This window comes from Oncorhynchus tshawytscha, linkage group LG24, assembly GCF_018296145.1.
Source record: "Oncorhynchus tshawytscha isolate Ot180627B linkage group LG24, Otsh_v2.0, whole genome shotgun sequence".
NCBI classification, from domain to species: Eukaryota; Metazoa; Chordata; class Actinopteri; order Salmoniformes; family Salmonidae; genus Oncorhynchus; species Oncorhynchus tshawytscha.
This window is the reverse complement of record NC_056452.1, coordinates 10,488,238-10,502,801: the sequence shown is the minus strand read 5'-3', so window position 1 is coordinate 10,502,801 and position 14,564 is coordinate 10,488,238. Positions and strand designations below refer to the sequence as shown.

Genomic DNA, 14,564 nt, shown 5'->3' with positions numbered 1-14,564 from the left:
AAATAACTTTGCTATTGTGTAAGTCATGTTGGAATTCAGATTGTTATACTGCACAATTTGCAATGAATGAGAATTATCTTTGACATAACTCCTTGCTAACAAACCACATAGTCATAACAAAAGTCTGTTAAATGGTTTATATGCATTTCTATTAAGTTGCTCTCCCTCTCCATTTTGGGGGAAAGCCTCATGAAAACATATGGACAACCATCCAAGTAACAAAGTAAACTCCCAGTCCAATATCCAAGAAAATATTTATATCTGATCAAATCAGTCAAAAGTGATGATCTTAGTGGAAATGACTTTCTTTCACTTGACAGTTAGACGTGTATAAAACGTAACAGTGTTGCATCAGCCAGGCATGCCTTCAACTTTGGTCATCAAAAATAGAAACTCCCCCTTCATTTGAGCCCTTTCAGAAGGGGGGGTGGCAATTGATTATATTATTGGGAAATATATAGAGTTCAACTTATGATTCAACTCAAGCAAGAATTTTTTTTTTAACTTTCTCTCAAAACATCAAATGGAATGGTTATGTTGGAAAATGGTCCTGACAGACTGGGCTGCCATGCTTCTAGCTTACAAGCATTTCGCTACACCCACAGTAACATCTGCTAAACACATATGTGACAAATACAATTTGATTTGAGCTGTTTGGTTTTCCCGAAAACAGGTATGCACGCACACACACACAACACAACACACTGTGACTTCAGTCCGTTTTCCTATGACCCTGTGATGCAGCCCACTGGACAGGCCAAGCAAGGTCTTTCTCTTCTTTGTGGCAGGGGTGTGTGTGTACACATGTATGTGGGCAGCCATTGGGTCCTACAGACAAGCCAAAGATGGGCATTTCCCCTTCACGTCTTAGGAGGGGTGGGGATAGGGCGGTCACTTCAGATAATCCTCCTCCATCCTTTAGTCTGTTTTTACCCCCTCCATCCTCCTTCCCCTATCCAGAAGGGAGGGCGTTTCAGTAATGTGGCCCCTACAGGGGCCCTCTGTGTTGGCGTTGGGCGCCTCAGTTCTAGGCACTGCTGTTGTATGCGCTGGAGGTGGAGGGCGTGGAGCCCGATGCCAACGGACCAGGTCCGGTGACCGGGGCATGAGGAAGGGGTCTTGGGCCAGCTGCAGCACGTCGATGCGCTCCTCCTTGCGGGAGGCCAGGTAGCTGCGGATGAAGACCTGACGGAGAGAGAGATGTTTATTTGTTTTTTAGGGGGTAGATCAGCTTTAATATTGCATATAGATTGTGGCTTCCATCAATGTAATTGTCTGCATCATTTGAAATCCCCCAACAGATACACACACACAGTAACAGTTCCAAATTTGGACACACTACTCATTCAAGGACTTTTCTTTTTACAATTTTTATCATTGTAGAATAATAATCTAGACATCAAAACTATGAAATAACACATTTGAAATTATGTAGTAACCCAAAAAGTGTTAAACAAATCAAAATAAATGTTTGATTATTCAAAGCAGTCACCCTTTGCCTTGACAGCTTTGCACACTCTTGACATTCATTTAACCAGCTTCATGAGGCATTCACCTGGAATGCATTTAATTAACAGGTGTACCTTGTTAAAAGTTTATTTGTGGATCTTCTTTCCTTCTTAATGTGTTTGAGCCAATCAGTTGTGTTGTGACAAGGTAGGGGTGGTATACAGAAGATAGCCCTATTTGGTAAAATACCAAGTGGGGTGGCAGGAAGCCTAGTGGGTAGAGCATTGAGCTAGTAACAGAAAGGTTGCTGGCTCGAATCCTTGAGCTGACGATAAATATTTCTCATTTGGCTGCTGAATAAGGCAATTAACTCACTCTTCCCCGGTAGGCTGTCATTGTAAGTAACAATTTGTCCTTAACTGACTTGCCTTGTTAAATGAAGTTTTTTTTTTAAACAATTATGGCAAGAACATTTCAATTAAGGAAAGAGAAACAACAGTCCATCATTACTTTTAGACACTAAAGTCAGTCAGTACAGAACATTCAAAGTTTCTTGAAGTGCTATGATGAAACTGGCTCTTATGAGGATCCCCACAGGAAAGGAAGAGTTACTTCTGCTGCACAGGATAAGTTCATTAGAGTTAACTGCAGCTCATATTGCAGCCTAAATAAATGCTTCACAGAGTTCAAGTAACAGACACGTCTTAACATCAACTGTTCAGAGGAGGTTGCGTGAATCAGGCCTTCATGGTCGAATTGCTGCAAAGAAACCACTACTAAAGGACACCAATAATAAGAGACTTGCTTGGGCAAAGAAACACGAGCAATGGACATTAGACTGGTGGAAATCTGTCCTTTCTTCTGATGAGTCCAAATTTGAGATTTGGTTCCAACTGCCGTGTCTTTGAGAGACGCGGAGTAGGTGAACGAATGGTCTCCGCATGTGTGGTTCCCACCGTGAAGCATGGATGAACAGGTGTGATGGTTGTTACCAACAAGTGAGGTCTCAAACTAAAAGGTACAGGACATGAACACACTTACCGCTGGCTACTATATGGAGAAACACCGCAAACATTTTTTAATGAGCTTTGAAAAAATTTGTGAACTATCTTCCAATACTCATTAGACTGGCTCAAGCCAACCTCAGTGAATAGCCCATGTTGTATATGGTAGATTCCACTCTCTCTTTCTTCTTGTGCTATTCAGGAGCTACCACTGTACTGTACAAGGGGCCTGCGCTTCTTCTAGGACAACAAGTTTGAGGAGGTGGAGAAGGGAGACACGGTATTCTGTCTGGCCTGCAGGTCAGTCAACTAGTCTAGCAGACATCATCGAATTATAATTGTAATCATCTATGGATTATTCCGAGAGACCAAGGATTAAGCTGTCAAAAGCTGACCAACTTCAGTTATTTGTGTATATTTGGTAAGTTAAACAACTAAATTAATTAGTTTCTTTCTTCATTTTTCCAATTCATTAAAAAAGAAAAAAATCCTTTTCATATTCCGTTTTGACAAATACTTCCCCTTGTTTCTTAATATTTCATTTATTCTACTTTCCTGCACTTTTAACACATCTGACAGAATGACTTAGATGAGTGTTTGGATTTTATTTTATTGAGGTGTTTTATACAAGTGTTTCTGTGGATTTGAGGAACTGCTGAACACTGTTGGTTTAGACCTTTCTGGATAAAATACTGCCTCCTAGAAGTACTGCCTCTTATTGGAACCCTCACAGATTCCAAGGCAGAAGTCCTAATTTGGGCAGCAGGTGGTTTAGCAGTCACTGTATGTCTGTCTGTTCAGTCCAAAATACAAAAGAGAGACAGACTCCGGTCCCTTGGTGCATCACACCACGGATCGCTTCACGTAGCCAGCCAGTACAGTGCCTTTGAGCCGGTGCTTGGTAGAGTCATAAACCCCCCGTCTAGAGCAATTGGAGGAGAGCTTGGCACAGATCTCGCTGTGTTTCTCCAGGCGACTAGGATCAAAGCACCGGCCACAGTGCTCACACTGCTTCAGCTTGGAGTTGGCTGCACTCATCCCAAATCGACGTTTCAACACCACCTGAATGAATGGATTTTATCAGATGGGCCAAATAAGGGGCAGCTGGGGAATAAAGACAAGATATACAATATGTACAAACCAGATGAGGCTGGTGGGAGGAGCTCATTGTAATAGGCTCATTGTAATGGCTGGAATAGAATAAAAGGAACGGTATCACATATCAGTCACATCAATCACAATCACATTCCAGCCATTACAACGATCCTATCCTCCTATAGCTCCTCCCATCAGCCTCCTCTGATACAAACACACGTGATCACCAACACTACACTAGATCAACAGTTAGCATGGCTTTGGAATGTCAAGCTACTTTACCTGTCTGTCCTCCTTTTTCTCTTCCATGTTCAACCCCGTCTTGACTTCCTTTGGCTTGCTCACAGTGTATCTCTTGGCTGTCTGCTTTGGCTTACTAGCCACACTGCTTTGTTCTCCATTTCTCCTCACATCTTTACTCCTTTCTTCCTCTTCTTCATTATCTCTTATCATCTCCCATAGGTCAGAATCCACCTTCATCAGGCAGATCTCCTGGATGAACTTCTCCACCTTTTTTCTCAACCGTTCTTTTGCGTTTTTCTCCTCCAAAGCCTGAGCATCCATCTTGGCCCCACTCTTCATTAGTTTCAGTTCTTGGGTGACACTGATCAGCTTGGCCTTCATATATGCCATCACCTGCTCAGCCTCCGAGTTAAAGACGTCCCATACCATCTCATCGGGGCATGGCGGTAGATCCTGTACAGTTAGGGTCTGAGTCTTGAACTGAACATGTTTCTTCACAACCTGCCTTCTGTACTTTGAAGCAGCAGGACGAGGGTTGCCCTCTGGTCTAACTGGCTGGAATGGCTTCTTCTTGGCATCATTGTTTGACACAGTGACTCTGGCTCTAATGGGAGGCAGTGGCATCTTGGTGACCATATTGGCTCCATGGACTGCCTTCAATGGCTTGGCACTATGGAGGTAGATGTCTTTCACCACGCAGGTTTGATCCCTCTTGGTCCGGATGGGTTGCAGTGGCTTCCGGATGGGAGGAACAGTAGCCTTCCCTGACTGCTGAGATGTTGGAGCTACATGCAGTCCTTGACTCTTCCCATTGCAGATGGATGTCTTTTTCTGCAGTACTGGGATTCTGGAGGGAGGATGTGGTTTCTTTTCCACAGCCTTCAAACTGGCAAGTCGCTGCAGAGCACCCTTTCTTTCTTCAGTCAACTCCAGTACTGGGATTCTGGAGGTGTTAAAACTGTTTCGTTTGAGCACTGGAAGCTTCTCAGTGGCCTTGGGTTGAGATGGCAGGGCAGGCTGAATGGAGTTGCTACTGGCATCTCCAAGGTTCCCTGTTAAAGCATTCACTTCCTGTAGCAGCTGCAAGAATCTCCTCATCATCAAGGAGATTGACAGTTATATTTTTCTAACCTCGTTCTGCAACTAAATTTTCGTCTAGTAGCACTTTCTGTATTTTATGGTGATCTACTTTGTTAACTATATCTCAGGAGGAATTTGCTAGATTGTCTTGGAAACTAGTGTTCTATTTTCAGCAATCAGACGCCAGACTGTTCAAACGGAACATTTGGAATTTATTGATCAGTTGTGACATCATAATTGGTTCAGAAATAATGAGACTTCTAGAATCTCACACACTTATGTGGATGTGATGTCATAATAGACCATAATATGCTGTCCAAAATTGTGAATGTGAACAACCTGTGGTGAACTGCTTGCCCTCATCTCATATTTAAACATGCCACTTTTCTTTGAGGTGAAACATATTACTGAACTCTCTGAATTGTCAATTTAAAGGCATTTTGCCTATTAATTCACGACTAAATTTAGCTAACATAGTTAATTCAGAGATTCTTACCTTTTGCCTCGGCAGTCTCGTCCAGATCATCATGGCGTTTGTAGTTCTTTATGATAGTGACATTAGCAGCTAATTTGCATTTTATTTTGGGGGGCTAAATACAGGCAAATATATTGATAAGTCACCTTGTCCTACAGATATTTACACGGTTATTGAAAAGTCACACAAGGGTAAACCTACATGAAACACATCCCTTATTTTAAGTGTTTTTGAAATTCCCTATGGGGACAAATGAATGGCGGAAATACGGTTGGAACCATTTCCTTGTTTGACCGCTATGTTTTATGGGTATTATGACTCATACTGTGGTACTCTATTGTACTTACACAAATAACTGGAGTTGGTTAGCTTTTGACAGCTTAATCCTTTGTCTCTGCATGATCATTTGCCTCCAACTAGTCACTAGCATGAGAAATCTGCAGATTGTTTTGTCTTAGCATACTGGCTTTAGATAAATAAATAAAAATGTGGGTGTTAGTTGCACCAGTTTCTTTCATAGCCCTCAAGAAATAAACACTTGGGGGTTTGAGTTTTAACCACCTTTTTCTGTTTTGGGTCAGGATGGATGTCGAAGGGCAAGATTGAGGACACTGGAGGCAGCGGCGGCTCCTACTCCATCAAGACCCAGTTCAACTCAGAGGAGCAGTGGACCAAGGCGCTCAAGTTCATGTTGACCAACCTCAAGTGGGGCCTGGCATGGGTGTCGTCTCAGTTTTACAACCGATAGAGGAGGAAGATGAGGAATCACCCTGGGTGTGCCCTTTGACCCTTCTAAAACCACCATTTCGTCACAATGTGTGACTCTCTAAAGTTCTTCTTCTACGATGCTCTCCTTGCTTCCCTGTGATGTTTTGAGAGGGTGGGGAGAAGACTGGAGGAAGGACTTTTGAGATTCACCGCAGGTGTGAGTTCCAATCCAGTACGTCATGTTTCCTTGTTTGATTTCCACATTGACCATATGAAAGGACAAAATAAAAACTGTTAAATTGTTCACATTCAAGTCCGCCTAGACTCATAGGTGTTATGAAGGGAGCTATCTGAGACTTTTGGAACACATTCCAGGATTGAGTCCTAATAGTAGCTAAGTGGCTTCTGGTTTTGTCTTTTCCTTCATATGCACATATCTTATGACACTGGATAGGTGAAAGCTGTTGTTTCCAATTGACCTGTTCAATTCTTATAGATCAGTACACATGAAGGGAAGGAGAGAAGGACACGTTGAACTACTGAGATGCAGCACTGGAATGGGTTCTTATGTATCACATGCTTCTTACTTTGCTCCAGAATCAAAGCTGGAGAGTCATGTATCTGGTTTTCTGCCTATTTTTCTTCAATTGGTTTGTGTCTTTGTGGTTCAACTCCACTCTAGCCACAGAATAATGTACATTTTTATGTTTTAATAGTTTTCCTTTTACTGTGCTGACAAGGTAAAGATGGATTAATTTCACCATGCTTTGGAACAGCATTGGAACGTTTGCCTTGTCTGTTCTCTTGTCTCCCCAATCGCAGGGCGCACCAAGTGTCTACCGAAAGCTTTGGCGTTGGGATTATGCTGTGCTTTTGTTCATTGGCAACTTCAACAAGGCAATCCTCTTACTACAAGTGACTTCTTGGTGTAGATTTAAATGTAGGCAAGGAGGCTTGTGGCAGTATTTAATACCCATATCACTGTATGATTTGGTTTTTCAGGCTCATTACACATATGAAAATGCCAATAATGGACCCACACAGAACGCCTTATGTAAAAGGATATTTCTAATTCTAAAATTTGTATAAAAAAAGGTCATCAAAATGTATAGACAGATTTATTGATTACGTAAGTATTCAACCTCCTGAGTCAATACATGTTAATAATATCACCTTTGGCAGCAATTACAGCAGAGAGTCTTTCTGGGTAAGTCTTTAAATGCTTTCCACACCAGGATTGCATGTTTGTCTTCAAGCTCTGTCAAGTTGGTTGTTGATCATTGCTACAAAGACATTTAAATCTTGCCATAGAATTTCAAGACGATTTAAGTCATAACTAACTAGGGCGCTCTGGAACATTCAATGTCGTCTTGGTAAGCAACTCCAGTGTATATTTGGCCTTGAGTTTTAGGTTATTGTCCTGCTAAAAGTTGAATATCTCCCAGTGTCTGTAAAGCAGACTGAACCATGTTATCTAGGATTTTGCCTGTGCTTAGCGCTTTTCTGTTTTATTTTCATCATAAACATCCTTGCCGATGACAGGCATGTAGTCACCACCATGCTTGAAAATTTGAAGAGCGGTACTCAGTTATTTGTTGTTGGATTTTCTCCCAAATATAACGCTTTGTATTCTGGATATAAAGGTCATTTCATTGGCACATTTTTTGCAGTATTACTTGTAGAGGTCGACCGATTAATCGGAATGGCGGATTAATTAGGGCAGATTTCAAGTTTTCATAACAATCGGCAATTTTGGACACCTATCATGGCCGATTACATTGCACTCCACGAGGAGACTGCGTGGCAGAATGACTATCGGTGATGCGAGTGCAGCAAGGAGCTAAGGTAAGGTGCTAGCTAGCATTAAACTTATCTTTAAAAAAAAAAAAAAATCTTAACACAATCACTAGTTAACTACACATGGTTGATGATATTACTAGTTCATCTAGCTTGTCCTGCGTTACATATAATCGATGCGGTGCCTGTTAATTTATCATTGAATCACAGCCCACTTCGCCAAACAGATGATTTAACAAGCGCATTCGCGAAAAAAGTACTGTCGTGGCACCGATGTGTACTTAACCACAAACATCAACGCCTTTCTTAAAATCAATACACAAGTATATATTTTTAAACCTGCATATTTAGTTAATATTGCCTGCTAAAATGAATTACTTTTAACTAGGGAAATTGTGTCACTTCTCTTGCCTTCTGTGCAACAGAGTCAGGGTACATGCAGCAGTTTGGGCCTCCTGGCTCGTTGCGAACTGTGTGAAGACCATTTCTTCCTAACAAAGACAGCCAACTTCGCCAAACGGGGGATGATTTAAGAAAAGCGCATTTGCGAAATGGCACAATCGTTACACGAATGTAGCTAACCATAAACATCTTTGTCTTTCTTAAAATCAATACACAAAAGTATATATTTTTAAACCTGCATATTTAGTTAAAAGAAATTCATGTTAGCAGGCAATATTAAACTAGGGAAATTGTGTCACTTCTCTTGCGTTCATTGCATGCAGAGTCAGGGTATATGCAACAGTTTGGGCCCCTGGCTCGTTGCGAACTAACTTGCCAGAATTTTACGTAAATATGACATAACATTGAAGGTTGTGTAATGTAACAGCAATATTTAGACTGATGGATGCCACCCGTTAGATAAAATACAGAACGGTTCGGTATTTCACTGAAAGAATAGATGTTTTGTTTTCGAAATGATAGTTTCCGGATTTGACCATATTAATTATGTAAGGCTCGTATTTCTGTGTGTTTTTATATTTTAATTAAGTCTATGATATGATAGAGCAGTCTGACTGAGCGGTGCTAGACAGCAGCAGGCTGGTAAGCATTCATTCAAACAGCACTTTCCTGCGTTTGCCAGCAGCTCTTCGCAATGCTTCAAGCATTGCGCTGTTTATGACTTCAAGCCTATCAACTCCTGAGATTAGGCTGGCAATGCTAAAGTACCTATTAGAACATCCAATGTCAAAAGTATATGAAATACAAATGGTATAGTGAGAAATAGTCCTGTAATAACTGCAACCTAAAACTTCTTACCTGGGACTATTGAAGACCCATGTTTAAAAGGAACCACCAGCTTTCATACGTTCTCATGTTCTGAGCAGGGAACTTAAAACGGACCGAGGTAAAGACAATTTCAGGTTGGATATTCAACGGATATTCGTCTGTAGTTTTCATTACGTCCACCAACAGCAGGTAGGGACTGTCAACATAGTGACAAATCAAATGTTTCAAATTTCAATAGCTCTTTAAACATTACTCCTAACACTTTCAAAACTGGTTGTTGCTAACCCGATGGCATAGACACACATTGCACACCCTTTAGTTTGTCCATTTTCATCTCACATGGTTTTACATTAATTTTTCAAAATGTAGAATTTCAATAGCTCCTTGGCCATGTGACCTAATGACTTCAAACAAGGTTCAGAATGTCCACTCAGTGGCCCTACACAGTGCACACCCTTTAGTTTGTCCATTTTCTATCTCACATGGTTTCACATGAATTTTTTTTTTTTATTAAAGAAAAGGGTAAACACAACACTGGACTGAACCCCCTAATTGTCAAACTAATATTAATGTACAACAATATAGATGATACATAACTAGAGGTTATGCAATATGGGTGTATATCCACTGCATGCTTCTTAGGTGTGTAATTGACATGACCAAGGAGCTATTGCAAATTTGAAACGATGAGAAATGTCCGTTACACCGCGTGATTTTACAGTACACAAACAAGAGTGTGCAATATAGAAGGGCAGTCAGCAGACATTAGGTCACATAACCAAGGAGCTATTGAAATTTTACATTTTGAAAATTCATGTAAAAACGTGTGAGATGAAAATGGAAAAACTAAAGGGTGTTCAATATGTAGGCTCACTCAGTGGACATTCTGAACCTGGTTTGAAGTCACTAGGTCACACGACCAAGGGGCTATTGAAACTTTACATTTTGAAAAATGTATGTAAAGTCTTGTGAGATGAACACTGACAAACTAAAGGGTGTGCAATATAGAAGGGTAGTTAGTGGACATTCTGAACCTTGTTTGAAGTCAGTAGGTCACATGACCAAGAAGCTATTGAAATTTGAATGTAAAAAATGTTTGTACTTTGTTTACGCTCCCTAACTAATTCAACTAGGAATACAAAATGCTGCTCACATTTCCACATGTTTATTAGCTTGAATTAGTGTCCAAATCATGAAAATAAGACCTGTGCAATGTTGTGCGCAATTTTTCCAACATCATGCCACTTATTTGCAGTCTGTGGCTCAATTGGTTTGAAAGCTATTGAGGTTTGAAAGCGCAAACATCCGTCGAATATCCAACTTGAAACTGTCTTTACCTCGGTCTTAAACGTTAGCTTTTTTACATGGCACATATTGCACTTTTACTTTCTTCTCCAACACTCTGTTTGTGCATTATTTAAACCAAATTGAACATGTTTCATTATTTATTTGAGACTAAATTGATTTTATTTATGTATTATATTAAGTTAAAATAAGTGTTCATTGTTCATTCAGTATTGTTGTAATTGTCATTATTACAAATATATATATGAAAATTGGCAGATTAATCGGTATCGGCTTTATTTGGTCCTCCAATAATCGGTATCAGCATTGAAAAATCAAAATCGGTCGACCTCTAATTACTTGTGCCTTATTGCAAACAGGATGCATGTTTTGGAATATTTTTATTCTGTACAAATTTCCTTTTCACTATGTCATTTATGTTAGTATTGTGGAGTAACTACAATGTAGTTGATCCATCCTCAGTTTTCTATCACAGCCGTTACTGTTTTAAAGTCACCATTGGCCTCTGTGAAATCCCTGAGCGGTTTCCTTCCTCTCCGGCAACTGAGTTAGGAAGGACGCCTATATCTTGGTACTGACTGGGTATTTTGATACACATCCAAAGTGTAATTATCAACTTCACCATGCTCAAAGGGATATTCAATGTCTGTTTTTTTTTACCCACCTACCAATAGGTGCACTTCTTTGTGAGGCATGGGAAAACCTCCTCTGATACAGGTCCCATCTCCCTTTCATTTGAAACAATTGGGTGGATTGAACTGTCAACATTTCTGCAGCTTTCATATATTTGGTTCTGATTGATCAAAGACTTACAAATATTTTAAAATTGAGCTTGGAAGCTCATTGTTTAAAGAAACAATGTTTAGACTCAAACCGCATACACATTTGTCTAACCATTGGACCCAATGACTTTATCTGTGATGGCAAACGTATCATAATGTTGTTTAGGTGTAACATTGTGGTCTGGAAAAAGCTCCTTCCAATGTTTCAAATGATTTTCAATGAGTAACTTCAACCTAGACACAGTCACAATGGAAAGAACAGGTGCAAATACCATCTGTACAATCTTTATTTGCTCAATTATCAGTTGTATATATGCATTGACTTCCAAACTTTCCAAAACAAATGGCAATATCCTTATCAGGACAAGCATTTGCCCAGATGACTGTTTTTGTTTACCATCACTTGACGTTAATGTACGAACAGAAATTGGGGATGGCCGATCTCTAACATCTAGAGGGGAATAAAGGAAACCAAGAATAGCAGAATTCACTGAGTCCCGATCAATCTGTCCTGACACAACAAGACGATTCAAAACACATTTGATTTCCAATGGGGCTATGCCCTCCAGAATCACATGCATAGTTATTATAAATATGATTATAATTGCGGAGTTTGTTGCATGATATCAAAGGCTGGGAATTCAACTAACTTGCTCCTTCTATTGATCCCATATGTTGTTCTCAGGCTGTTGCGTAGCAAGTCCGTCTGTGCCTTTTCTATTTCATCACACTGTCTGATATGCTTCTCCAATGTCCTTTTAGTATATGCATCCTCAATGAAGTGTGACTGCATGTCCTCAAAAGAACACTCACAGTGTCTGCACTTACTGTAGGCAAAGCCCACACCCTCTTTGAACCCTGATAGTTTATGTTGTGCCAGGGTGTCTCCACAGAGAGAGACCATGGCACCATATATCGTTTTCTCTCTGTTAATAGTTAGCATTTAACCCCACTGTACAATGAATGCATCCATGTCTTCCTTGATTCTATTCAATATTACATCTACACCAGATTGACAGAGGTCTGCTGATCTAGCCATGGCAAGTAGCCTGATAGCAGCCAGTTTAGACCTGTATTTTGGATGTATATTTCCTAGGGTGTAGTACACCATTAACAACTTGTTTGTTGATGCAAAGGATCCTAGTGGGTTACAGATCTCTATTTCATCCATGTACAGAACAATCTGCAATGCATTTGGTTTCTCTGAAAATAAGGGATGTGATTTTAGAAGAGCACCATCAACAATGTCATGAAAAAAAAACATTCCTTGCACATCTGGGGTCTTTTTTCAATCAGACAAAATCCTTGGGTGTGATAAGAACTGTTCTAGACTTTTGACTAATGGTACATTTTAAAATAATTTGTCTTTGATGAAAATGACTTTTGATCCTCCACATTTCATCCTGCATATGGTTTGAGCAATGTGAATTTCCTCTGCATCCAAACAGCTAAACTGCTTCTTAATAACACTGTCCTGTCTAAATGTTGTTGCAACGCCAACAAAAGGCTCAATGAAATTGTCAAATATATCCATTGCATCTTTTTCAAGAAGACCTGATGTACATCCTGAATGCTTCTTTAGCACTGCCTCCATCTGCTTCCCGAGGTTGTCCAATAGTGATGATTGATATTGCTGTACCCCAGCAACAATGTCATTCACACCTTTCTGAAAGAGAAAGAGAGAGAGGTGGGGATGTCATCAATCATGTATACCTATGATATTCAGATTTGCTTATGACATATTCATTAACATAAGCCTAGTGGTTAGAGCGTTGGACTAGTAACCGAAAGGTTGCAAGTTCGAATCCCCGAGCTGACAAGGTACAAATCTGTCGTTCTGCCCCTGAACAGGCAGTTAACCCACTGTTCCTAGGCCGTCATTGAAAATAAGAATTTGTTCTTAACTGACTTGCCTAGTAAAATAAAGGTAAAAAAAAAAAAAGGACATAAGGGATCAACAATAGTAAGGTGGACAACCTAGCACTGAGAATGAACTCAACCATCACTGAACCACTACAAAATGCTCTACATAATGTAAACCAAACGCTGTGCTCTGCTCAGAAAAAGCATCTTACCTGTGAGAGACGATGCTTGGCTCTGGCATTTATCACAAAAGTATCCTGACATGTGCAGGCTGGACATTACTAGTTCATGACAAGTATAATGTTTGTGACAGGAGAAGTGGTTGCGAAGACCGACTATGAATGCTATCAGTAAATCTAAATAGTTCAAAAAATATGGTCAATGTCAGTAGATTGCCACCAACCGAGTAACTTACTTGTTGCACTGTGACAGCTCCATGTTGGTTAATGCCCCTTTGCCCTTCATCTGAGTCAGGTGTATGGTTGCTGATCAGTGATGCTGGAGTTAGCTAGAAGCTGATCGGGTTGAATGTTGTCCGGTGTACCACACATCAAAGAAACAGATGATTTTGAAATTGTACTTAGTTTCACCAATAGTTCTATTTAAGTGTTTTGTTCCTATTTATCATCGATTATTTTCACATTAACCCAGCTTTAGCCATAAGAGTCATTATGGCTAAAATGATCGAATAGCCTAATGGACAGTATGACTTTGGTGCGTGTTTCGTCCTTTCATTAAAAAAAAAAAACATTTTTATCCAGAGAACAAAAAAAATGCTAGCTAGCTACTTACTTGTTCCGGTGGTGCTTGGCTTTCCTCCGATGGCTGTTCGTCTGGTCGGGTGCAATCAAGTAGGTGTTGAAGATGTTCTCTTTACATGATGGAAGGAATTGTACACTCTATATTCCTCCGTGCATCCGTCAATACCACAGAGCAACCAGAAATCAGGGCTGCGACTGTGCAAACTATTGATATGGCTCAATAACAGTTTCAATAAAAAGGCAATAAAAACGCAGCAGATAACGCACCGTCAAAGCATCTTGAACGTTACTAAAAGCAAACACAAGTAAAACGTTCACACTGCTTTCGATGAAATGGGCGGAAAGAAATGAAAATGATGTTCACAAGTATATATTATACAACCAGTAATTTGATTGGAGTAGAGAACAACTATACATGTATCACTCCGCTGTACAGGTGTTCTAATAACCGTAAATTACATTAACGATCATTATCTATCTTAAATTGTAACAAACTTCGCACCGCAAAGATGAACATATTTCCACAAATAACATTTGAGTTACATTATGAATGGTCGTCAGGAGAGGACGGTAACGTGTAGACCTACACAAAGAAGCATTAGCAAGCTAGTGTGTAGGAAAATGTATATGTGGTGCTTGGCAACAATCCAGTCCCAGACCAGTTGGGGAACTATGTGTGTTGGCAGAGCCAAATAAATAATTAAATAAATAAACAAATCATAATCAGTTGTCGCTTATTACTGTTAACTAATAAATTGCGCTTGTTGAACTG

General features: G+C 40.1%; 1 protein-coding gene and 1 long non-coding RNA gene across 2 annotated transcripts; one reads left to right on the top strand and one right to left on the bottom strand.

The window, feature by feature from the left end:
• Nucleotides 1-924: 924 nt before the first annotated feature.
• Nucleotides 925-1,531, bottom strand: LOC112223304. Its single transcript, XR_002949272.1, has 2 exons — nt 1,493-1,531; nt 925-1,185 (listed from the first exon to the last, which is right to left on the bottom strand). It is a non-coding gene; the product is annotated as an uncharacterized LOC112223304 (long non-coding RNA).
• Nucleotides 1,532-2,352: 821 nt separating this feature from the next.
• On the top strand, nt 2,353-6,367 carry LOC112223305 (beclin-1-like). Its single transcript, XM_024386317.2, has 3 exons — nt 2,353-2,467; nt 2,656-2,753; nt 5,928-6,367. Exons 1-3 carry the CDS (start codon nt 2,391-2,393, stop codon nt 6,092-6,094), a joined length of 342 nt encoding a protein of 113 aa, XP_024242085.1. The 5' UTR covers nt 2,353-2,390; the 3' UTR covers nt 6,095-6,367.
• The last annotated feature ends 8,197 nt before the right edge of the window (nt 6,368-14,564 follow it).

Bases quoted from the DNA above. Each gene is read 5' to 3' on its own strand.
- LOC112223305 (XM_024386317.2), top strand. From the start codon at position 2,391: ATGTGTGGTTCCCACCGTGAAGCATGGATGAACAGGTGTGATGGTTGT. The intron at 2,468-2,655 runs GTACAGGACATG...TGTGCTATTCAG, and splicing joins GTGAGGTCTCAAACTAAAAG to GAGCTACCACTGTACTGTAC. The intron at 2,754-5,927 runs GTCAGTCAACTA...GTTTTGGGTCAG, and splicing joins GTATTCTGTCTGGCCTGCAG to GATGGATGTCGAAGGGCAAG.